This window comes from Battus philenor, unplaced genomic scaffold (assembly GCF_028537555.1).
Source record: "Battus philenor isolate CCGP_79_NKW_IND1 unplaced genomic scaffold, ilBatPhil1.0.hap1 SCAF_3, whole genome shotgun sequence".
In the NCBI taxonomy this organism is placed as follows: Eukaryota; Metazoa; Arthropoda; class Insecta; order Lepidoptera; family Papilionidae; genus Battus; species Battus philenor.
In genome coordinates, this window is record NW_027181693.1 from 7,130,393 (window position 1) to 7,157,290 (window position 26,898).

Below are 26,898 nucleotides of genomic sequence, written 5' to 3' on the forward strand. Positions count from 1 at the left end.
AGATAATTAACAATTTGAGATTTTTGTTCAAAGCTATCTTAATAAAACCCGAAGGATCGAAATAAATTTCGTTGATTTTCTAATCATTTATTATTTTATTACAAATTTACAAACATTAAGACTACAAACAGCAATGCATCAGTAATATATAACATAAATAACATCCTTGATTTGTGGAGAGGGGTATATCGTTAAGGTAACTTTAATACATAAACATCAATCAAATGGTCGTTCGTAAACATGAAGAGTTAACAATTAGACTGCAATAAGTTTTATAACATTTATAACAAGGAATAGTTTAGGAATATCCAGTAGGGACAATACAACTCCCAGTACATTTTATTTGTAGTTTATTCATGATTGTACTGGATTTTCAAGTTAACAATACATGGTCACAAAGTTGGTAACAGTGACAGGTGTGAAATAACTCACTGATATGTATTGGGATTATTATACACTATATGGAAAAAAATTTAAAGGACTTTATAAATAATACAATATAATAACGTGGAAAATTGTCACTTATTTCCCTTTCCTTTTGGTAGCTGGTGTTGTACTGGACGCTCTCGTACTGCGCGTTTCGTTCTGCAATGTATAAAATTTTAATTTAATATTTCCCCATTGGGTAGGTATTTTAATATGAATACCAAATAATCTTGAAAAATATGAACAATAGTATGTTGGTGGTTGACACGAATGATGACCGGAAGCTGGTATGTGGGTCGAGGACATAGATAAGGTTGCGGAAAGTCGCTGGATACGTGCAGTCTAAAACCGGTCATTGTGCAGACCTTTGGGGAAGACTTATGCTTTGCAGTAGACGTTTACCAGCTAAAAAGAAGAAGGAGCATTTCTTTTTAAAACCACTTTTATATCTTTTTTAAATTACTTTTAGTTGTGATCAGATAATTTTGAAGTTATAGTTCAATCGCTTCATATGGCTGAATAAAATCATAAAGATTAAGTTCGGTGACATCTTAATTCTACAAAGCGGACGAAGTAGAAGTTTGTAAAATTTAATAAAGAAACAAACTAAAAACATTGACCTACATAGTTAACGGCGTGGGATGAGTAAAGCATTTGTATAAAATTTTACTATAAATCTCTATTTTCTTGAGAGAATGCAATAAAAAACCACAGACCATAGAGTCCAGAATGTTACATTACTCTTTCATGTGAATACTTGCAAAACAAGTTTACGTATTTTTTTATAATTTCATTCGATAGACAGTCTATTTATACAACCAAAAATCCCTAAATACTAAGAGAGCCTTAGGGCGTGCATGTGCATTAAAACATGCAAATGTAATAATAATAACGTACATATAAATAGGTATACATTTTTAAGTGCCTTACGCTGAATTTACATTTTTTTCCTGTCATAATTCTTCTGTTTGTCACTTAAAAATTTGACATTTTGATTTGAAGTTTTGATATTTCAGAAAATACGACAGTCACATATTTCAGGTATAATGAATTTATACCAAAAGAATCTGCGGGATGATTTTCTCTAGTAATAGTTTAATGTCTTTAGTTTTGTTTAGTTACTGTTACTGGTTTGGCAGGAGATGCCCGCGGAAGAGTAGTTGAGCTGGCATTTCGCAGGATGGGCTTCGTGTTGCTTGTCGTGCTGGCGGCGGAGTTGGCACGTTCCGGGCTCTGTTCCTTGCTGTTTATTGATAATATAATATAGTTTGACACTTGCCAGATACAATTCTACACAACGATTTCTACAAGAAGTTTCTATATCTTTATTCTCCTAGACATTTAATTACGAAAATTACGCTGCTTCTGGTAGATTCTCTTTAACTACATATCTACCATATTCCCAAAACATCAAGTATCAAAACGTACTAACAATGGAATATGCAAGTTAATACAAGTTACAGGCGCTGAGCTTCTTAAAAAATGATGTGCCTATATCGATAGAAGTCAGCCAATATTTTATATCTTTACTATGGAAAGCAGATAAATTTTCGTAGACCCCACTTACAAATAGTGAACCCTCATTTTTTTTTCAACGTCAACCCTCGTCGAATCTCCCATGGACTTTTATTAGTCCCCCTGGACTACTCTCGGAAACTTTGATTTAAAACGAGTGACAAAATATTAGTAATAAGTTATAATCCTTATGGCCTTAAATGAGTTTGCTGGAAATGCGAAATCTAGCTAAATTTTGATTGAAAAAATCTTTTCAAACAAGAAACATTGTGGCTGAGAATTAATAATTAATATTAATTTGTCACATCACCTGCAATGCAGTAAAAATATTAAATGTGAAAACTTATATATCCAAGAAAGATAGGCAGCGTTTGGGAAACTAAAACACATTGTCCAATATCCCTCGGACTTAACACGAACGTCTTAAGAATGAGGGACCAATGTGTGCGAGGTAGGAGAGAGCTATGCTCAAAGGACGGAGGCAGGCTGTTTCCAACCGGTGCCATTGGAAATCTATTAGGGAAGCTTATGCCCAGCAGTGGACGTCTTACGGCTAAAATGATGTAGATGATACTATATATGAAATTGGTATGGTTGAATTAATGTAAGAATTCTTTTGTATTTGAGTAATTGGTGGGTTTAGATGCTTCTTTTTAGTATGGTGCTTTTGGCAGTACCGTCGTGATGATGGACTCTTTGCTCGGTCTATTTTACAGTTTTCGCACGCACCATCGTGCAATTAAGATACTCGGTGAAAAATAATATTAAAACAATGTTTATATAAGTACCTGTTGGCACGAGAACTGTGTCCTTTTCTGGTAAATATGTCTGAAATTCGGCCTCGTAAATCTCTCTTGCTTCCTGCTGCACTCATATCAGAATCAGAGCCCTAAAAACAAGTTATAATAGTATAAAGAAAAAATGCCTGAAGTGGTAAAAAAAATAAAACTACTGTAATACAACCTGTGAAACTGTGCCAATAGGTCTAAAGTCCGCTACCTCTGCATTCTCGACGTGGTCGTCTACAGAACGCGATTTTGTGAGTTTCTTTAATTTTCCGAATATACTCTTTTTCTTCTTTTTTTCTGTTGGCAAAACATCGCTCTGTGCCGACCCTCCAGAAAGGCGGCTGTATTGTAATAAAAAAATTATATTACAATTATTCATTATACTAATATTAATTAATAATACTTCATTTTGTAAAAAACATGAAACATTGAGATTTTGTTTAAACTAAAAAATACGAACCCTCTTTTTTTCAAGCGAAAGGTGTATTTCCAGAGTGTAAAATTCAATAAGAATCATAGAGGTTATGTTATAAACAAATATTAATGAATTTTGAACCAAACTGTTTAACTAAATTGCGTATTAAAAACGCGAGTGAAGTAGCTTGGTGTTCAGTTCAACGATTAACCATAAAACACACAAAAATAACATCGGACGCTCAAGTAACCCGTTAACTATGTTTCTATTTAAAGCAATACGCGGCTAAAGGATCCCAGAGGAGCACAATGTCCTTAAAAGTTTGACTTTGAAACGACGCGGAAGCCCACCATTTAACAATTTCCCAAGAAAACTCTACCTACGGAAGAATTAGTGAAATGGGTCATTATCCTTACGTATGAGGATTACAACGCGATGAGAATAAGAATGGCAAATTTCTCCAAGGCTTAAAATACCAATGTTTAACAGTAATGTTATAAAATATTATAGGAGATATTCGTACCTGTCGAAACTAGAATCTCGAGGCATAGTGAAGAAGCGAGAATCTTGTTCTCCATCTAATGACTGCATAGAAGATACGCTGCCCTCGTCCACTGACATCCATATTGTGCTCTGCGAAGTGATTTAAATTATTAGCCATATAAATTGAAAAAAATATTTCATTATCGAGTAGGAAGCTGTTCAAATATGCACTATAATTTCTGATCATTACTAATGTAACCTTTATGAATTGAATATGCATACAATGGTTTTGATGTCTTGATATATAAATAAAACAAGATTTTATACTAACATTAAATGGTTATATAAGTTAGGCAAATTATGTCTATGTCCGAAAATGTTATTAGCGAGAGAAAGTAGTAAATTGTCAAAAGTCTTATTTTCCTACATTAAAAATAACTTAAAAACTTAATGACCTGTTCTTTAGTAGTCTGTTCAAGGGACACTGAGCGTTTCTTGAGCGAAGACGTTCGTGATGGAGTCCTGGTCGCTGGTGATACCGACATGGAGTCTCGCGGCTCGGCTGTCAATCCTCTGCGATCACAATGCAAAGCGTTGGTTAACGTTGGTTGAAGGAATCTTACATAAATTTAGTTTGATAATTATCGACAAAGTGTAATTGTTAATGTTTAATATTTTACTTCTAAATAGTTGTTAATAAATATTGTTAACAAAAACATTGTGAAATATTTATTACATTGCATGTTGCCGTAAGGTAAAAACTCTTTTACAAAAAGGCATCTGGTAAAGATATATAGAATATCGTGTCTAATATGATATCCCAAATGGGAATATTTTTGTTATTTGTAAATTTTTCATTACAAATTGTAAAAAAAAATCATAAAGCGATTTTGAAGTGAAAATGTTTTATTCCATCTCATGTACCATTCCGGATCGTTTTAAGAACCTAAACTATTATTTCTAAAGTTATTTATAATAGTAAAATCAAATAAGCAAGCGTTTATAATGTTAACTGTTAACGTTTATGAAATTATTTAAGAGATTTTTTTACCTGGCCTAAACTGTTACCGCAGTGCATTTACATTATACACTGATTAAAGGAGGTCGGGCGCAAAAGGCGCTTAGCTTAAAGGGACCTTTGGTAAGGTAAAGAACGTCGACGGTTCCTTGGGGACCCTCGGCTCGGGTCGATACATACTATTGTTTCTCTGGATTGGGAGGCTGCCGAGCTCTTAGATCGCCTAGGCGCACGCTCCACGGAGTGACTCTAGTACGTGTCCCGGTCTCCGGACATAGGCCGATCACGAGGGCCCAACCTCGACTTGGTTGGTTGCTATTGTCTGGCTAATAACTCTACTACCGCTTCGGGCAGCTGGGAGAAAAATTGCCGGAGGATAGGGAGGTTGACGTTTTCGGTAATATTGATCCGGCTCGTTTTTGATGAAACGGGTTGGTTATCGATTTGCGACGATCATCTTATTGTAAGCGGTTGTCTGTATTGTAGATGGAGGCATTTACAGTCAGTGAGGTATGTGAACACTTGTGATGTAATGTAAAGAAGGATGGTGTACCGGCGCAAGCCGGCGGCGTGCTGGCGGCGAGTGCGCTCGGCGATGCGCGAGGCGCGCAGCTCGTCCGTGAGCCGGCGCAGGCGAGCTGCTGTCGCCGCAGCGGTGACCGCGCCCGCCGCCTCCGCGCTCTCCGGGGTGCCCGATCGCGACCGGGACTTAGACGACTGTGGACACACTCTTATGTTCACGAACACAGCTTTCAACTTATACAAAATATCATTTATCTATTTGATTCATATTATTATCTACATAGGACCACAAAGAGATGACTTGTGTAGGAGAAAAATATCAGAAGATCACAATTTGATAGAAATAAGAATCAAATTAGGCGCTCCAAAATGGCATTCTTTAGCTTAAAGCTACGATTTTTGGCTTTTATATTTAAATTACAAGTAAAAAAAGTTTTACTACTGGCCGCTTTAAAACTAATTTTAAAATTCGAAAGTCTCTTCACTAATATTTTAATTACATCTTTACTTTACTGTCATTTAATGTGAGAAATTGCCAGCAACTTACAAATCACATTTCAGTTTTTTAAGCTTTTTTTTTTTGCATGACAATACGTGGAAATGTTGGATTATATTAAAATCTTCACTACGTACGACTTTCGTTATTTATCATATATTATATCATCATATATTTTATATTGTTGTGCTTATATATCTAGCATGTTAGTTCGAGCCGGACGTGTCATCGTTGGTTTTTCTGTACAATGTATATAAATACTAATCGCGGTGTAATACGTATTCCGACGTGCTGCTTTACTCACGCTTATTAAAGTATTAAAAATAAATTTGGGGAACAACATGCGAAAATTACCCTGTTTCGCCTGGGAGGTGTAGGCGTCATTAAACTCTTCTCAGGCTTCACAGTCGGTTCAGTGCGGAACAAATCTGGGCTTTGTTTCATGAGATCGTCGATAGTTTCCAACAACTGATTGATGACTCTATCGTCCTCCTGAAATTGAATACAATAGTAATATAATAGTACAATGGTATTTTAATATCGGTCAAGACTATATCACTTTTATAAAAAATTGTTACAACAGTGTTAGTTATAATGACTGCTTATTTACTGTATATCTATATATATCTGTGGTATTTGATACATTTTATTCGCAAATAAATTTTATATATTAAAATAACTAATTGGAAATAGGTATTGCAAAAAAACTAGGTTAATTCTTATAGCACAAATATGAAACCGTATCGTGTGCATTCTATAATCATCTAAAATGGGGAAATAGTAGTATGTAGCGTGTAAATCTGTAACTCATCTTTATAATGTTAAATAAATAAAAAACGACGCAATATGCTTTAAAGTAAATAGCCGTGTTGAGTGTGGCGCGGGTACCTGCTGAGCGCGCTTGAGCGAGGCAACGAGCAGCTTGTTCTGATCGCGGTCGCGATCGTGGCGCTCCTTGTCGCGGCGCAGCTTCTCATTGGCCGTGCGAAGCTTGGCGTGAGCATCGCGCAACTCCAGCAAGTCACACTGCAGCTCCGTCACCTGAAACCTCTCACCTTGTCATCATCATCATCATCATTTCAGCCGTAAGATTATCAGCATTAGAATTTGTTACTGTAACTTTTAGCTTTACATTATAACATATAGTGAACAATATAACCTAGGTCATTACAAAAATCATATAATTCTCACGTAAGCAATAGAAATTTATAGGATACAATAAAAAGAACTTACTTTTCAAATTTCTTGCTCAAAAGCTATCTAAAGCGTATGACCAAAGATGTAGGTCCAAATCATAGAAAAAGAAATTACTATCAATATTAATAACTAATATTAAGGAAACACTAATAGTTACTGTTTTATTTCAAATGAAAATTATCAAGATTTGGCAATAAACGGCTTGATTCCCTTGAACTCTATTCGTTATGCTGTTCTAAACGTAGTATCACTTTAAATCACCTTGTTTTTTTAATAATTTTTTTACACAGTTCATATTATTGTGTGAATTAAATTTTTAGTCATATGATACTTTTTTAAAATGGCATTAAGTTTTTATATTATTGTCTGAAAGGCCAAATTTTATTTTGCCCGAGGCGCTCAAAACTCTAGAACCGGCGTTTACTTTTAGACATAGGTCTCTTTCTTAGATTTCCAATAAGATCAGCTGATTTATTTTCCATTGTTGTGATCCAAAAATAATTGCTACTTCCTAATTAATTCATTGATTTTATAGCGAGACGGTTCTGATAATCAATTGGGCAATGAATTTATTGTATTTAGACCGTCGCACTGGTGCAGCGATTCCCGAACTCCTCGCTACACGGGGTCCAATGGTAGATCTAATCGTATATACTTCTATTGTATTTTACCTTCAATATCTAGTTTATAGATACCATCAACCACAAACAGTTAAAAGAATATCCTTGAGAACCAAAAATAAATATCAAAGATTTTTCTGTCTATGTATGTATAGTGATATAACTCTCTGATAAAATTTTGTTAACATACATTAACGGACTCCTTAGGAGTACCTACCCTACAGACAGTAGTCTGTAAATCAGAAGTCTATAGAAAGTACTAGGCATATTTTTAAGTTAAGTTTATCAATAAATGGATCCTAAGGAAAACGAGACACTTTTGTTAGAGGAGGTATAGAGTTATTAAGGGAAGAGTATTCATATATAAAATGTTTTATTAATAGGTACAGGCGGTAAGAAAGTTTGGGAAACATTGATCTAGAGAAATTAGTGTAAAATCTTATAAGTTATTGCTATTACTAGAGAATTGTTTGATTTTAATATTAACCAAAAACAAATTACGTAACGTATATATATACTATTATATACATTTCTAGAGCGAAATGCATAAATTGAAGTTTTGACTTAGGACCCAAACTTTTTGGCGAAGGGGGAAATTGTTTACAAATTACTCAGTTACAAAATGAGTATTCAAAATAAAACAAATAATATTTTGTTTGACTTTAGCGTACCTTTTTCTTCGCCTCATCGATTTCTTCTTCGGTCGTTCGCTTTAATTGTTCTATTCTTCTCTTCATGTCTAACCTTTCCTTGTCTCTTTCCCGTTCGACCTTATGAAGAAAAAAAATGAGAAAAAATATAATACTTAAACGGTAATTGAATGTAATTCGAGCATAAATTTACAGGATTTATGTAAATAAGACTTTTATTAGTTATTTATTTTACAATACTCTTTATTGTACACGTGTACAATAAAGAGTATTAAATAAAATTCGGTAAATGCACTCAAATTATTTCGAGGTAAAGAGTGAATGAGAGAGAATGCGCTGCGTTAGTTACCAGAAGAGTTGCTAAGTCAGGTGCACGACGGGCATAAATGTCTGCATCTTCTTAGATTCATCCTATAGTTCAATATTTATTTCGTAATACTTATCACACAACTATAGAATACAACCAAAATTTGAGTCTGTATTCTATATATTTTTTTCTAGTTCTATAAATACGGTAGTAAAATTTTGACGGTGAATATAACCTTACCTCAAAGAGCGTCTGTCGCAGATCGCGCGCGAGTGTGGAGGTCTCCTGCAGCAAGCGCTGCTGCTCGTCGCGCTCCTTGTGCCACGCGAGCTCCATGCGCGTCGCCAGCCCTGCCACGCGCGCGCGCCCTGATGACAGAAGCCTCTCTTCCTCATACTGAGGACAGCGCAGAAATTTTATAGTTTAGTTTAGTTTAGTTATGTCACTGCTTAATAGAGCACTTATTTCCAACAGCGGTCTAGTAAAGAAAGCTTAAAAAATATGAATCAATACTTTGGCATTTACAGGTTCGCCAGGTGGCTGAATATGGGCCCCTTCCATATATTACCAATAAGTTTAAAACTGCCTGTTTACAGCATCTTTCGACGACCTAAACAACGTCATTTGTCTAACTTGCGGATGGACATCTGGCAATACGCTAGCCAGGCCGAGGTCTTCACTCCACAATTTTATAGTTTAATATAAGCTAAACCGAAACTTTCTTAAAAGTAGTTAAGACCAATGGATCATGCGGAGTCTTCGGTCCGTACTCTTCGGCATACACCCCATGAAATACCTGTGATCACGACTCGGGCGGTCATTTGATATTCAATTACCATTCCAATTCAAGACTGTCTATCTATTGTCTTTATCGAATTATCAGAACAAATATTGATTTGTTCATTTTTTTGTAATATCGATTGTTCAAAGAGCACAAAGCTGTTAAGAGTAGTCTTACTTCATTCAATCTCGACTGCATTTCTGCCAGTCGCACTTCGGCTTGTGACCGCTCGCTGACCAGTTCCGTGTTTAGCTTGGACGACAGCAGGCGGGCCTCACACAACTCGTCTTCGAGACACGCCATTTGTTGTTCCAGAGTAGCCAACTTATTTCGATATTCCTCCTTTAAATCAAAACAAATTGTATTCAATCAATTTTAAAGTTAATTTTTTATCAATTTGAGTTCGTGGCATTTACGAACCTCATCAGTGCTCGATATGGAAGCTCTGTGCGTTCGTTTTTCGCCAGTTTTTAATTCTTCCATTGATTTTTGTGCAGTTTCCAACATTTGCTTATAATTGTCCCGCTCTCGTTTAAATCTCGATACCTGTTGATATTTTTTATTATTATATATATATAAATATATATTTTTTTTTTATTGTGCTGCACACAATAAATAAAAAAGTTTAGCGTAGTAATATTAATCTTTCTTGTATAAAATAGCACTTTATGTATAAGACCATATCAGTAAATAGAGTCACTATATTATTTTGTGCTTATTGAGTATTTTTAGCTTTTCTAACTTATTTAGTTGGAATTAATGTCATTTTATTATTACTTGATAATAAAAGGGAATTAATTACTTATATAATTTGATGCGGATAAATTTTAATACTATTTGTAACGCTGTCTATATATCTGTTCGTTTAAAACATAAGGATAATTTATACTACGATTGTAAAATTATTGTGCTGTGTGTGTAAGGAACAAAGATACATAATTCAAAGTACCTGGTTATGTAATGATTTCAATTCTTCTCGCATAGTACTCATTTGGCCCTCGTATCTCAACTTGGTGTCAGCGAGTTCAGATTTTCTCGATTTGTCCGCCTGTTCGAGACGTGAGCTCATTGCCGACAGCTCCCGTTCTAATTCAACGTTGTCAGCTGACAAATTTCTATGCACTTTACTTACTTTTTCGTAGTCTTCGAGTTTTTTGCGAGCTTCCTCCAGCTGAAATATATAAGCGTAGTTTCAGAGAATTATTTTTAATAAAGTGTCTAAATAAGAATTTGCATCATATTCTTATTTATATAGATTTAGAATATCCGTGCGGACATTTGCGAAAAATTTGAATGTATGTATCCTCATTAGTGGTACGAATTAAAGTTGAGTTTGATTTTGATATTAAGTGAAAGATCCCTGACCTCTTTTTTCATGAGATCATGATGATGGGAGAGCACTTTGTGCTGGTCTTGTGCGTCGCGTAGGTCGCGCTCTCGCTGTTCTAGGCGGGCGTTCAGCCGCGCGCGCTCCACCTCCCAGCCGCCGCCGCACAAACGTTCTTGCAATGATGATATTTCTCTCTACAACAAATAATTGAAGCTATCATACTACAATGTACATATAATTGCGCAACTGTTCACCGGTGAGCCCCTAAAATCGGCACGCTTTCAGCGAACAGAGAACAACTGTCTTTTTGGACACGCAACATGCCTTCAAGAACACCGCAGCATTAACTGCATTGGCAAACGACGACACAGCAAATATCGCGTCATTTGCCGTCGTACGTCGTCAATGCGATCTCAGCGAGGGTGTTTTGAGCATGTTTCCGAACCATCTTCGACCACCGAGTAGATCTCACTTTTTAAATAATTTCATAAACCCCGCCTTCACTCAACGGCCGTGTATCTGGTTAATAATTGTAATATAGTATACATAGTGTTTTATTTCAGTTAGGATGCAGAACCTCTTTACTCCTAATTAACTATTGCTCAATATATTACGATTAATATTTTAAGCCAATAATCATGAAATAGATAATATCGGAAAAATGTTAAATTCATTATAAGGAAATATACGTTAACTCAAGTTTGTAAGCAATATTTTTAAAATTAGTCGCCCTTTAAGTTAATTATTAAAGGAACAAAGGATCTGGAAAGACATTGAGGTAATATTTCTGTATTAACCGATTACAAAATGAAATTACGCTAAACTTTAAACGTTAAGATTGACTTCACAGTGAAACCACAGGAGATGACTACCTACCTTATTTAACCAAAACATTTAAAACGCGGAATTATATAATTACAGTTTATTTGGTTTACTTACTGCTGTTATAAAATAAATTTGAGTATTTCTTACCCGGGTCACATTTAGTCACGCTTCTGTTTACGGAAAACATATAGCAAGCAATATGAATATTTTAGCGACACGTACCTGTAATTCTGACTTTTCTTTATTTAGGTTAGTAGTCTGCATCTCTAATTTATCTTGCAGAGATTTTATTTCCGCAAGTGCTGTATTTAGTTCTTTCCGTACGTGTAGCAGTTCACTGTTAACAAAAATATTAACAGATATAATAAACAAATAACTCTAAATAACTTTAAATAACTCTTACTAACTTTAAATAACTCTTTTTTCATATTGATCTAATGAAAGTTAGTCCACTTTTGAGGAAAACGTACTAAAACCGTTTTAATGAAAATGACCAATCTAATGGCCATGTATGATAAGAATATTAAAAGCAAAAATATTTTTTTTTGTTATTATAATCGTAAATAAGCAGTAAAGATTGAATCAAGGTTTAAATCATACCCTTGAGCTTGTTCTTTCTCAACTGTGAGTCGTGCTTTAGTTACCACATGTTCTTCTTCTAGTAATTCATATTTGCTTGTTAACTCTTCATATTCTGCCTTTTCAACTGCCAAAGAATGTTCCAATTCTAAAAATAAATGGATTTTGTATAGTAGTCAACTTCAATTAAAAAATAATTCCGTATTTTAAAAAAAATTATTACAGACTTTTAATGCTTTCTTCGTGTTCTTGTTTTAGGTCTGCTATTCTTTTAGCACCGGCCCCAGAACTCTGCTCCAATATCTTTAATTTTCCTTTCAAAGTGGCTAGTTCAGCTTCTTTGTTTTTAATATCTTTATCGTGATTTATTCTTATTCTATCGGTTTTTTTTCGCTCAGCCTGAAATTATTGACAAGGCTGTTATATAAGAGGTGCTAAATCTATTAACATTTTTATTTATGTAACTAAAACGTACTTACCTGCAAATCACCTTCCATTTCAGATGTTTTTTTTTCCCAGTAGCTAGACTCCTTTTTTTCCGCTTGTAATTTATTCTCCAATGCTTCCCGTTCACTTTCATGTTTATTTACTTCAGATTTCAAGCGATTGGTTTCAGTTTGTAAAGCAGAAAATTCATTTTCGACTTTATTTAGCTTTTGTTTAACAGATTCTAATTCTTCTTCTTTTTCTTGTATTTCCCTTGACACTTTTTCATATTTTTCTTTGACTTGCGTCAATTCAGCTGATATTAAGGTATCATCCTGTTTCTGATTAGAAGTATCTCGTAATGCATCTTCCTGTAATTTGATGTTAATCTTGTTACTATTCTTTTTTTTTCTTTTTCTTTGAATTTAATAGTTTTGAATTTCAAAGCCTTCGTGGTTCTATCACTATAAGCTTGTATGTAAAATAACAGGGGTTTATAAAACAACAATATATTAAATTAGGGATATTTGGGTAATATATAAAACAAAGTTAGATACAGGGTGATTCCATGCATTCAAAACCTGTAAATACTACCAGCTGTTTTATGTGCGTATTTTTTTCAGCTATAGTTGACTCCAAAATAATTATTTTATTATTATATTCTGATTTCAGATCTTTTATATCTGTTTCAAGATTAATAACTTTACTTTCAGACTTTATCAGTTTTGTTTGTAATTCATCCTTTTCACCCGTGAATTCAATCGATGAACGTCTATGAGAACTAATAATGGCTTCTGTTTGTTGTTTTTCTTCAGTTAGCTTGTTACAATAAGTAAAATATTAAAAACTATCATTTTATACACTATAAAATCAATGGATTAAAAAAATGTGCACAAGAAAGTTTTTTTAGATTAAACATAGTATTATTTGTAAATAAACTAGTGGCTAAATTGGGTGCCGTGACGATGGTTTGTAATAGAGGTAGCAATTCTAATTATAATATCATATTCGATTTTAAGAATTTTACATTTAAAAGCAAAGACAAGTAAACTTGTAAAATGTAATTAATATTTCCACGTCGATTTTTAATAGACGATATAACAGCAAAAGTATGGATCACTTTATATTAAGTCGTCATCACCGCCCTGCGTGGTAACGTATTAAAATAAATTGTGACCATCTAGCCAATAGCCATACTTCAAATATATTAATATATATTACTTTAATTGTCTCTATAATGGTGGAATTATGGTAATATTTTTGAACTTACCTCTTTTTGTAACTTAGAGACACGATCCTTTTGAGCAGAAAGCAGTTTTTCATTACGTTTGCATTTTTCTTCAGAATCCTTCAATTTTTTTTCTAATTCGGTAATCTTTTTTGTTTTATCGCCTACCTGCATCAGTTTAAATAAATTAGGATTAGTTTAAATGAAATTAAAGTTACGAACTTTTTTTTTAAATAATCATGTCAAAAAAAAATTACATAAATTTAATATCAATTTATCATTTTATATAATATGTAAAAAAATATACAACATAAATAAAAAAATATATAGAAAATATTAGACTGCTTATTATGCGTAAACAATAAATTAAGAGTTAACTCAATTAAAAGTTAATACAAAATAATAATAGCAAAACTGAGTTTTTTTTGGGTGTTATCTTTACCTTTATTTCTTTCCTTTTTATTATAAGTAAATCTATAAATAGAACTTAACAGGTTTTTGAATAAAAAGACTAATGTCTCCTCGTAAGAAAAGCGAAATTGCAGGAATGCTAAACAATGCCTACACAAAACTAGCAATGGGTGATAATCCTTCATGATATTCTTTATACCAGCAATGATGCTCTATTGTCAATATTTCATATAAAAATTACCTCTTTTAATAATTTGTTTTTGTCTTGCTCTAATTTGTTGATATTGTCAATTTGTTTTTTAAACTTCTCTATTTCTTTGTCTTTAAGATCTATTTCTTTTTTAAGGTCTTCAATTTTTTTCATACAATCCGACATGGCTGTTTGATGCGTTGCAGTTTTTTCTGAAAATAAGGTCATAGAATAGACATACATATTTATTTGCAACCAATTTATTTACTACTTTAGCCTAATACTTACTTAAGTCGGCGTTTAGTTTGGAGATTTGAGATTCTAAACTCTTTTTTTCTTCTTTAAGTGTTTTACATTCTGAGGTAACCTTATTATTTTCAATTTCTAAACATTTGCACTTGTCGAAATAAGAAGTTTTATCAGTTTCTAATACAGAATTTAGGTCTTTTAATTTTCCAATCTCCGTTTGTAACCGATTTTTTTCATTTTTGAACTCGGCTTCGTTACGCGATAGTTTAGACTTTAACTCTTCAATGTCTTTTTCAAATTGGGATTTTGAGTTAATTTCTTTAGAGGTTACACCAGCGTTCTTCATAATAACGTAAAGTTCTCCTAAAGAAAGAAGAAATTTTTTAACACGCGATAATAAAATAAGGTAAACGTGTGACAACTATGTTAATGCTACTTTATAAACATACCAATTTCACTTTCCAGTTCATCCACCATTCTTTTCATTTGCAATTTAGTAGTTAGGTCGGTAACTTTTTTAGGAGTTCTAGGCTTGAACGATTTAATTGCATCTTCCTTTAGTTCTTTAAGTATTGATTGTAGTTTGATCTTTTCTTTCTCCATCTACAAGCATTAATTTATATAATATGTATAATATGTACACATACGCATTAAAATCTACTTAGAAAATCAATAACAATTTTTACATGTTGATTGCAATTACTTACTTTACTGTAGCTGAGTTTTAGTTTATCCAGCTCCTCCTGTTTTAATTTTAGGTTTTCAGTGTCTTTTTTGCTAATTTCACTGCCGAATCTTACTTTTTTCTCAACTTTTTCTTCTTTTTCTTTCATGGCTTCGAAATCTTTTAATTTTGCTAATGCTTCTTTTAACTCATTCTCTAATTGCGTTACCTTCATAGTTGTCTGTTCTAAGTTTTTATCAGTTTTCAAAGTTTTTGCGTTTTTCATTAACTGTAATAAAGTGTCTCATTTAGACATTATAATTTTTAAGATCTCGGATATTTTGTTAATTATTGTGTGGTAACGGAACAAGGTTTATGCAATGTATGAATATATAAATACCTCTTGATTATTACAAAATCCTTTTTTAATATTATATTTCTACTTTATAAATATGTAGCATATATCAAACAGTGACTAGGATATTTATCAGCCCAAACAACCTTTCACAAAAATGATCTTTTACTATAATAATAATCAATGTAACTGTTTTACCTGCAGTTTTTTATTTTCCGATTGTAATTTTTCATTGTCAGCTTCTAGACTTTGTGTTTTTGCACGTAGAACATTGGCTTCTTGTTCTATTACTTGAAGTTGCCTTTTTAAGTCTACATTTTGTAAATCACTTCCTCCGTCCAGAGACCTTGAATTAAATGATATACACATCATACATGGCACATATATTATATTACAACTTTTAAAAGAATACAAGTCATTTAGAAAAATATGTACTTAATCCTTACTTGCTTTTTATTAATGACGCTTTTGGTTTCTTTTGAGCAAGGCTAAGTTCAGCATGTAATCTCTCACAGTCTCTTTCTTTTTCTATTAATTTCTTCCGCAGTTCTGCTATCTCGTCTTCTAGAACCTTATTATACAAACACAAAGATTTTTTGGTGCATAAAAAATTAATAGTAAAAGAGTTATTGTCACAGAGAGTACTTACTTTAACTTTTTCTTCGGCTAAATTATTAGTTTTTGTAGTGTTCCTCCGAAGACCCGTACTTGTAACAGTGACCGGTTTATTACTCATATTTGTTATTTTGTCCGACAGGTCTTTTACTTGTTTCTTTAGAGAATCCCTGTCTTGTTCTAAATCTTCAACTTTACGCCTTAACACTGCTGATTCCTGTGAATTTTCTTATAATATTGTAGTTAATCAAGCTTTCTTAAGGTATTTTAATTACTAAAAGTAAATTATTTATACCAATCATTAATATGTAGATTATTTATTATAATGAAACTTTTCGATAAGCGCTTGTAAGAAATTGTAGTAATTGTAAACAAAATTTAAAGCAAACTATTTCACTTATTTTCTGAAGCTATTAAAAAAGCCGAAAGCTGTGCATTATTTATGCTTCTTGTAACTCACTACCAAGGTTACCCCTCTCTCAACCATACGTTTAACAATTAATTACTCACTTGTTCATTGAGTTCAAGTAATAAGCGCAATTCTGCAGGATCCTCTTCATCTGATATTCCTTCGTCTTTTTCGTTTGGTGCTTCAATAGCGAGTCTGTTAGTAGGAGGAGTTGGTGACAGTTTTCTACCTGTAAGCAAATTTAATGGAAAAATAAAAGTACAAACCAAATAAAGCAAAACGTGATTAGTAATTGATTCAAAAGAAATACGAACTTGTAGTCAGTTAGTCACAAAAAATATAATAAAAATGAATTTTTAACACTTAAACCTCTGCCATCGGTCAGACCATTAAAATAAACTGGAGAAAATGGCTACCACTATTACGCCAGTAAATTTATTTCAAATATTTACAAGAAGCCTAAAGGGGAAAGCGGTTAGTACACAGATATGTTTATTTCGAAGGGCTGTCGGGGCAAATTAAATAAAGGAGAGGTTATGTGTGATTAAAGTTTAAATATTAAGATTTATTATGATCACACAGGTAAGAAAGTTTTAAGAACATAATTAGATTGACGTACTTCTGGCTTTAGTAGCCATTTTCTTCAGCTGTAGTAGTAAGGACTCATTGTCGTCCTCAACCCTTGATGCTGTTTTACGCAAGTTATTGGCCTGAAAATATTAGTCTATTTAATTATGTTACATTTATTTGTTCTACGTTAATGAAACTATTAGTGTATAATATTGTTAATAACTCAATGTACACCTAGAAAATACTTCAAAAGGCTATGTACCTATAATTTGTAATCTGGCCGCGAAAGGATTGAATAATGATACCAAAGGGAAAGAAATGTGATCCGAGGGACCGGCTGTTGCTTTATCAGACGAAAGTGGAGGACTTTCTGACTTTTGTTGTCTTTGATTTACTACTTCAGCAGATTCCATATTACTCTCAGTGTCATCAAGCGAAACATTAAAACCATCATCTGTATTAATTTCCTTATTCAAAACAAAAACATTTTCGGTAACAATGCCAACATCCTTTAGTTCTATTACATCTTTATTAGTTTGTGTGAAAATGTCGTTATTGACTTGTAATATAGTTTGCATAGCACAATTTCGACGTTTTACATTGTCAGTTTGTACAAGAGAAGATATCTGAAAATTTTCGGTTTGCACATTTTTGTTTTTTGTGAATGCCATTTCAGTTTGCGAGTACATTTCCAAAAATGTAATATTACATTGAATGTTAGAATCTAAAGTGATTCTTTTTATTTCAGTACCAACATCTATTAAAATAACGTGATCAGTTTGACAACCTTGAGAGTAATATTGAAGAAAATCTTGAGGAATTTGTGCAGTTTCATTAACACCGATACTTAATTGACTCATTTTAAAAGTGGATAAACTTTTCTCTAGCGATTTTTGGGTTTCAAATATTTGTCGTTGTGTAGAATTATCTTCTATCAAGTTAGTAGGGCATTTAAATGTTAATGCGAGATGTGGCGGAACAAGTTTTGTTGAAGGTGGGAGTCTTCTGCCTCTGTAGCGATGCCGATATCGACTGGCCTGTTAGAACATAAGATTCCGTAAGCTAAGATTACATGTAAAATAAGAAAAGATAATAATTAGTATTTTTAAAAGTAATCGATCTTTATAACTTTGCTGTTATTCGAATAGAGCCAACTCACTAGAAATATTGTTTAAATGGTTTTAATTTTATAAAAGCGTTTTCAACGTTATTCATATAGACTAAAGTTATCTGTTACTGGCGTAAAAACATAGTAGTTACATTGCTGTAACAATGTTTTAAGAGCAAATAATTTCACCTCTTCTTCAGCATTGCGTAGCTGTTCCCGCAAATCGGCTTCACGTTCTAACGAATCTTGTAGATCTCTAAGCAATTGAGCTGGATCCTCCTGACTTCCACCGCGTGTTAAAGATGATCGGGAAACCTTTTGCTGGAGACATGTGAAACAATCTTTTCTTATTTTAAAAATGATAATGGCCAGTTTTAGATTGATGAAAAGTAATTTTATATAACATACTGCATTTATATTGCACTAGACGTTTTATAAAATGCTTACAATTTTCTATATAAAAGTAATTTCATTCATGAACAAACTAACACGAGGTAAAGAATGCGAGTTAATGTTAAACATGATGTGGTATGAATGTCAGTAAGCAGATTACTCACACCATCGGAGAGAGGCGAGTGTTTTTTTAAATTAGCTGGAGGTGCACCAGACACGGCTGCTAGCTTTGCATTTGCATCTGCTAGATCACGTTGCAATCGCAACGACACTTCCGTTGATCTGGCCACTTCTTGTTCCAATTCCTTGATACGATTCTCCCGTTGCATTCCTTCTTGACCACCTACTAACTTTAGCAAATAAAGAAAAAAAAATTTAACAATATTTTTGGAAAATAATTATGATTTTATTACACCATAGCCCATTTTTTAACAAAGCAAGTATTCGTACATTATTTAAAAATCAAATGTTCAAAAGCTTTATTAGGCTTATATGGATACAATAACGAACAACGTCGTAATTCCTATATCTTGATATTACACTTACTTAACAAGGGTTGAATATTCTAGTTTACTTACTTGTAGAAGTTTTTTCTCATATTCTGATTTTTCTATTTCTAGCTGTTCAGCTTTTCTTTCAGTCTTCTTTAATTTAAATGATAGAACTCTACAATTTTTTATTGTTTGTTCTAACTCTCTCCGTAGAGATGAGTATTCGTCAGCCTGATCTTCTCTAAAAATATATAACAAAACATATTTATATGGATGAAATTATATAATATTTATAACTTTATCGTTTGTTTTTACCTAAAATTATCTTGCATTTCTTCAATTTCCTCTTCTAAGTCTCTTAATTCTTTTTTCATATCCTCATTTTCATCCATCAGTTCTTCACACAAAGTTTCCGCGGCCAGTAACTTTGCACGCAACTGTTCGATCTGTTTTGTTTGAGCTTCCATAGATGGTCGTGACTATAAAACAAGTTTACATAATATGTATATACATTGCAGATAGAATTACAATAAGTCGTTTTTGTACAGGTTGTATACAAAATGATAATATTGGTGATACCTCAAGCTCTGCCTCTATCTCTTTAACCTTAAGGTTTAGGTGTTTTTTCTCATCTCTCAGATCTTCATTCTGCGTTGTCAGTTCGTTTACTTTTTGTTGTAATTTAAGAACTTCGGAGGAACGTCCTGTTGTATATTTATTTGCTGTGTCTATATTTGCTAACCTTCGTAACAGAATATCACTTTTTTCTTTCTCCACACGTTCACATCTCTTTTTAAGTGTATCCACTTCTTGTTTCAAATTTTCTATTTGATCCTTAAAATAAAATTGTATCGTGAGTAGAGACAACATCAATGAGTGATTCTAAGTTTAATTTTACTTCATTAACTGTTAGATGAAGTAACCTGTCTTTTTAAAACTATAGAAATTATTACATGTTTATATTTTGATGTCGTTGATCTAAATATACCTGATAATCTTTAATATTAGCATCAACGAGTGTTGTATCGGTGGTAACAGTTCCGGTCGTACTTGTGTCATCGTCTGATGTTTCATCTTTGTCACGACTCGGGCCACCTCGCAAAGGAGGCTTTGAATTCGAAGATACACTTCGCGAATTCTTTACCTAGAAAATAAATGCTAGGATTATAAAAAAAGGCATACGTTATTTACTATATCGTTAGTCGCCAATAAAATACCTGAATTAAAAAATTAACATCATCTTTAGCTGACGATCGCTCTTCTTTTAGTTTAGCTGCCTTTTCTTCTTCTTTACTTCTTGATGCACTTCTCCTTTCTCTTTCTTTCTCTATACTTGACTCTTTTTCAAAACTGTTTTGGGACTTTATGAGTTGCATCTGAAACCCATTGCAACAGTTATAGTTAATATTCTTAACTTGTTATTTAGTTGTGACTGATAAGGTTATAATTAGAAAAGAAGAAAATTATAAATACATTAATGCAGTGCATCCTTTTTAATATTTTAAAAAACAAATTTTCCCATATTATTAAATTTTCTCATTATTTCTACAGTTACATGATTTTTTCCTGTTCCTTTACACATAATTAATACATTAAAGTTTTTTTTAAGAGGTTATACATAAAGTTATTGAAAACTTGATGGTTTCGGTGTAAAACTTTTATTCTTAACCTATTTTAATAAGTAGATGTCTATGATATATCTATGATATATCTTGAACAAAGCTCACTTACTATAAATTTAGATAATTTGACTCTAATGATGTGATTACTTTTAATTACAAATACAAGACTACATATCAACATTTCAAGAGAAATTGTTATATATTTAAAACAAATATGACAGTAGAATTTTAGCTTGTTATTAATAATATATAGTTGTGATTCGCGGCTAATGCCTTTGTATACACTGTTACAAAAAAATTCTTGCTATAATCCAAAAATCAAATTAACATTTATAAAAAAATGTCGATAAATTCATTTACTCTGTGTGGAAAAAATCGAGGAGGATCACTATCCAGCTATAGATTAATGTAGGATGGCGATGATGATGATATTATTTCTGATCACCTTCCGAACACGTTCAGCCAGTGAGTCATTCTTGTTGATTGTGATGGTCGCGGCGACCGGTGGCGGCGACGGCGACGGTCGTCGCACTAGCACGGTGTCTGCGGATAAACAGCTTTAATGCTAAAACTTGAATGATTGTAGTCGCATGTCAATTTAACCACATAACAATGCAATAAATACGTTAGAAATATACCACTGAATTAAAGTCAGTGTTAAAAAAGAATGAGATTTATAAGACAGTTTGCTTTTACAAAAGTTAATACGATTAATTTTTAAATATTAATTTATAGAATATATAATAGAGTAAGACTGGTTATTTTAGATTTTGATAAATTCGAATAAAATTAGTTAATTCTGCGGATCAATCTATAAATCTATAGACGCAGTCACAATGTGAAGACGAAGATCTGTATCGATATCGGTGATTAAAAACGTACCGAAAAAACGTTGTAGTCGTTACGTTTTCAAATAAATAATTGTATTGGTAATTATTAATCCCAACCAAGTAGTATCTATTTTAATACCATGTCAGAACTGTTCTAATTTTATATCTACATATATGTATAAAAGATATCCGCCTAGGTAATGACTCATCATAATACCTCTTAAACCTTAAGGTTTAAAAACTTAGAATTTGAATGGAATATATTTTCTTCCGAGTAAAGGCCAGCTAAGAACAGATTCAAAGGAATTCCACCAATAAAGGAAATTAAGGGAGTGTTCATTAAAATAATAAATATTTTGAAACTATGTCTTATGAAACTTGAGAATAATATTTTTTGGCGAGTTAAAAATTTCCAGGAATGAGTTTTATGAAATTGCACCCCCGAAAGGTTATATATACATTCATATAAATTAAGTATATATAGCAGTGACCTGTGATATTTTGACCAGTGTCCAAAGCGGGCAGTGGTCCTGTGTTTCGCCGTTTAGGTAACTTAAGGCTGACGGTGACTGCGGTCGTGGTGTCGTTATCGTTTGCCAGATCCGGAGTCGATGTCCATGTTGTACTTGTTTTGTTCAACCCTAAGAACAAATTGTTTCAATCTTTAATTTTTATTAATATTCGATACAATAACTGTATCGAAATTAATATAAAAGGATAATGTAATTATAATGCATTAACAATCAAAGTATTGGAGATTGAAGTATATCAAAGGCACCTGTTAGTGACAATTTACTTATTTTTATATTTTAATCAGTGTTTAATATACGCATTATGAAAAAAAAACAGATGGGATTTATATTGATGTGTAAACCAACCAAACTGCATTTTTGAAATCACAAACGAGGATATTATATTAACGAGTTATTATATTAAAAATATTAGGGAGGTAAGTGTCTCTTTTGCTACTATAATGAGTGTCTTATTAGTCAGAAATACAAATTGAAATTAGTCACGAAAAAAGAAAGTTAATAAGCTTTTTAATGACACATGCAGGTACTCTGTACACACTGGTGTTTTCATGCATACTTTTTATATTAGAAAGTAATTTAAATATTTTGAACACGAGTTTGTTTGCTGTTATCAGATGATTAATGTGAAGAGCACAGTATACTGTATGATATGACCAAATATGAATCTATTTATTCACCCTTTTTACAAAGTTTTAAAAAGTGGACTTAATGCCTTTAGGTATTCTCTACCAGTCAACCTAAATACTCGTATATACTGTTCATTCTTATGACTTATGTCTTTTGATAACTCGTTACTTTCTAATATAAAAAAGTCAACTCCAGAACCGTAATAAATATTATAATAAGCAACGATGTAAAGAAATTTAAAAGTACTTACCTTATATTATGGGCATTTGTTATATTTAGGACGTTGAAATAATCGTTACAAATTCCTGAGCATATTTAAAAGAAATACAAAGATCTATATAGGTATACATATTACACTAGTCGGACTATTTAACATCGTTTATAACGAATATAAACGATGTTAAATAGTAATCAGATCGTGCGTTGATTTATTTAAAAGATGTACATTTTAATTACTAATCTCTTAAAACTGAATACCCCGACATATTAATTTTTTTCATGATTACTTCCGTACTTAAATACCTGTGACTGCGTCTTTCTTGGAAGATTCGACGGAACTAAGGTTTGTACTGGAAGCCCAGCCTCGGCCCGATTTTTCTCCTGCTCCGACATCCTCATCACGGCTTCTGTTTTTACATCTCATATTAAATATTGTTTAACAGATACAGACAGATAGATTCATATTATTGTGTTGATACAAGATTATTAAGTCGACGGTACAATCAATCACCTTAAATGTTAGTATTCAAATGTATATACAATTTGTTTATAAATTTATATGTTACTTAATTTACAAGAGTAACTATTGTCTTAGACGGGTTACCTAAACCGATCGTCTATAGTTATCTAAAACTTAACTGAATTGTTTGTATCTGAGTCATCGTAGAACAATGTTAAATTAATAATTTTAAAGCAAAAACAAATTCTAGTAAAAGTGATGGTTATTGAATAAGAAATGAATTAGAGAGAATAATATTTTTGAAACATTAATTAATGATTTTTCATTAGCATGATGATCTATGTAGATGTACTTTACTCCTTATTTCAAGTAAACATAAACTTTATTCCACAAAATTACATTCGCTATTGCATGTATTGCAATAGTAACATAAACAATATTTTCAGATATACGAAGAAAGTTATACTTACATGAGGGATTAAAAGCATAACATCTGTTTGGTAGTAACAACAATAAAATCTGTTTGCAAATTCATTTACGCCGAGATTAAATACATGTGTACATGGAGGCGGTATTGCGTCAATCCATCAGCTACTGGGCGCCATACAAACAATTCATAAACACATCCGGGAATTTGGAATATTGCCACGTAACGCTTTTTATGGTTTCATTTTGTATAATACAACCATATAATTTTATTATCAATTGAGGGCCCATTGGGTACTCTAAATTAAATATTAATATATCACTTTATACATATGGCAGTTTAGTGCATTAGTACATTATTTAACAAGGTTAAAAAAAATGTTCTACAATTTTTTTGGGGTACTTGCGAATACTGAGGAGTAATTATTTTCATAGTATTAAAATTGATTAATATTCATGTTGCAATAGATACCTTTAAGTTTAGCATGTGTATCTTTGTACAAGGGATTCTAAGGATTGTATAGAGGGTCATCACAAGATGATGTTCGTTGAGATTTTGCTGCCGATTATGTTATAGATAGTTTTGCATTGATTTGATTGATGTTTAATATAATCAAGTAAAAATCTCGAGCATGAGTACCGCATAAATAAACTGAAGCATATCAGCCACCATAGGTTAAGCACTGCTTTGATACTCAACCAGCAGAACTTTGAGTGGATTGGAGAGACATCTTACATAATGGTTAAAAACTTTCATCGCAATTGCTAAACCATGAAGAACCGGCTAAAGCCTCAAAGCCTAATCGAAAGTTTAATATAAATAAAATATTGGTAATTGATAAGTTAACATGTCATAGAGTATTATCTACTAGAGCTTTTTAGTATTTCTTAAAAAAATAGAGGCAACAAGTGTTGTCAACAATGCGAATACGTATTATGCTAGGCTCGGGATTTTTGCTCTATTTGATCGAATCAGGAATTGGGAAACCAATAAAAGAACGAAAGTTCAGTCGTTGGCTATGTCGGTTAAGTAATCGACATAGCCTAACTTATTTGCAAGTTGTAGTGGTAGTGCGCAGGCCACGTAGCGTGCAGATGACCGCGGAGCCTTAAGTTTCTGGAGTAGAGATCATGGGCCATTAAGCGTAGGACATTCACAAAGTGGATAGACGACTTTGTTAAGATCGTCGGAAGCACCCTGGATACAGCCTGCTTTCAACCGTTCCTTATGGAATCAAGGAAAAAATGTCGTCCAGCATTAGACGTCTTTCGGCTGAAATTATGATGATGATTGTCAAAATTGCAAACGTAGATTAAAAAGCTCAAAATTCAATAACAGAGACGGGTTAATTGCTATAGCCCAAATAAACCATCTCGGCTAGTTGTAAAATTAGAGTAACTAAGACTGAAAAGTCGTATCGCTCACCATACTCTGCAGGCATTACTCCAACTGATTACCACTATTTTCGAAATTTGGTCGTTTTATACAAAGAAAAAAAAATTAAATAACGATTAGGTCACTCAAAACAGCCTTTGAAAAAATAATTTTAGTTTCCAAAATTTTTTTAAGTAATAAATCATCAAAATTCCGATAAATGGTCAAATATTCTCTTCATTAGCTTATATTTTGAACAACTATTTCGATGTATAACGCTACATTTATGCCTAATGACCAATAACAAAGAGAAAATGTAGTTGCTTTACATATAATTTCCGGGTACAACGGGATTGCGTGAGTTTATTGAACGTTAGCAATTATTAAATGATCATGCACTGAACAGCTTGGTGACTAGTATTGTACAATCTTTAACTAGAAAGTATTTTGTATTTATTTCAGCTGCGCAACATGTGAGTGCGTTACAGGTTGCCATTTACTGGATTCGCTTTTTAATATAAAACAAATTGTTTCTGGAATTCAGAAATATTTTAATGGTTTTGTTGCAATCTAAAAAATGTATACGATATAAGTTTGCTCCTATTTTATATAGGATATAGAGGATTAATTATTCAACATTATCTTAATACAGTTTAGCCACAACTAAAAATAACTCTTCGCAATGGACATCGTCAAATATTATATAATAGGTTCATTTTATAATAAATACAACCGTATTTTTTCTATTTGGCGAGTAAAAACTGTATTAGTCTTCAATAAAGAAGAATGTAAAAATATTGGTAATGACTGGTTGGTTAGGTCAGTTGGAAGTATTGTATAAGGGTTATGACAGGACAGCTAACCGTGAGGACGTTGAGTTCCAGGTGGAGAGGCTGGGAGTGGAAGCAGCGAAGTCTTCTTCCCGTTTGCGTCCACCTCCGTGCTCCTTGTAGTCGCGGAAGCACCGCTTACAGCGCGTCGGCCATCGCACCTGCGGGTGGAAGCCCAAAGGACACAGCGAGTCGCCTTTCGCCAGAGGATATAAATGATGCATTATCACTACACCACACTACAAACAAATGCACAAATAACAAATGTCAACGTTTTAATCTAAATGCGAAATTCTTTTCTTATTTCTTAATATTTGATCACATTCCTTACATATCCATGCCGAGGAACAAAGTCATACGCTTGACTTTACTACAACACATTAGTCAACAATGTTTATGGAATGAGTTTATGGTTCTAGGCTATAAATATTAATTTATTTATTTAAGTAGGTGGTCGAGGCGCTCGTATGTCTTCACCGCACAAGCAATAAAAATATCCCGCTGCTAGTACTGAACCGGGCGACCTAATTCGACAGCTCCAGGCTAGGATTTTTGCGGATTATCCCGGCGCGTTAAAGATATATTAATGTCTAAAGAAGAAAACGTCATTAACGTAAAACGGACGCACTCGAGTGCATATGTTCGGAATAATGGGTGATATTTTAGGAAAAACTCATGTGAGAGAGTGCGTATTGGATCAGACACGGCGCAAGCGGCGGTGGAGCCGGCTCTCCGGGCACTGGCGACTGCGCGGGCATCGTGCCAACGCTGCCACAATGCCAATATCGTAAGCGTTCGTTACGTCTGGTGCGCCTCTTATTAGACCCAATGTATCAGAACTGCACGCATTCTTAGGTACAATAAAAATAAAACAAGATTCTGGATAAACAGCACCGGAGTATGGCGCGGATTCAG

General features: G+C 33.0%; 1 protein-coding gene across 5 annotated transcripts; it reads right to left on the minus strand.

Annotated features, from left to right (window-relative positions):
• Positions 1-55: 55 nt before the first annotated feature.
• LOC137927023 (early endosome antigen 1) lies at positions 56-26,705 on the minus strand. 5 transcript variants are annotated; one of them, XM_068770796.1, is made up of 41 exons: positions 26,017-26,705; positions 23,196-23,299; positions 22,005-22,154; positions 21,129-21,226; positions 20,279-20,437; positions 20,050-20,205; positions 19,641-19,895; positions 19,377-19,540; positions 19,149-19,302; positions 18,735-18,920; positions 18,367-18,498; positions 17,119-17,209; positions 16,601-16,728; positions 16,125-16,307; positions 15,922-16,046; positions 15,674-15,821; positions 15,164-15,409; positions 14,906-15,059; positions 14,496-14,819; positions 14,259-14,419; positions 13,649-13,774; positions 12,973-13,197; positions 12,432-12,749; positions 12,180-12,351; positions 11,974-12,100; positions 11,596-11,710; positions 10,584-10,742; positions 10,168-10,389; positions 9,639-9,764; positions 9,396-9,560; positions 8,678-8,833; positions 8,152-8,250; positions 6,552-6,704; positions 6,018-6,155; positions 5,199-5,362; positions 4,083-4,200; positions 3,668-3,777; positions 2,905-3,070; positions 2,730-2,830; positions 1,555-1,669; positions 56-585 (listed from the first exon to the last, which is right to left on the minus strand). In XM_068770796.1, exons 1-41 carry the CDS (start codon positions 26,205-26,207, stop codon positions 523-525), a joined length of 6,447 nt encoding a protein of 2,148 aa, XP_068626897.1. In that variant the 5' UTR covers positions 26,208-26,705; the 3' UTR covers positions 56-522. The 5 variants fall into 5 exon arrangements, with proteins under 5 accessions (XP_068626897.1, XP_068626895.1, XP_068626898.1 ...); XM_068770794.1 differs by having other exon boundaries at positions 1,549-1,669; XM_068770797.1 differs by lacking the exon at positions 22,005-22,154 and having other exon boundaries at positions 1,549-1,669.
• Positions 26,706-26,898: the final 193 nt, after the last annotated feature.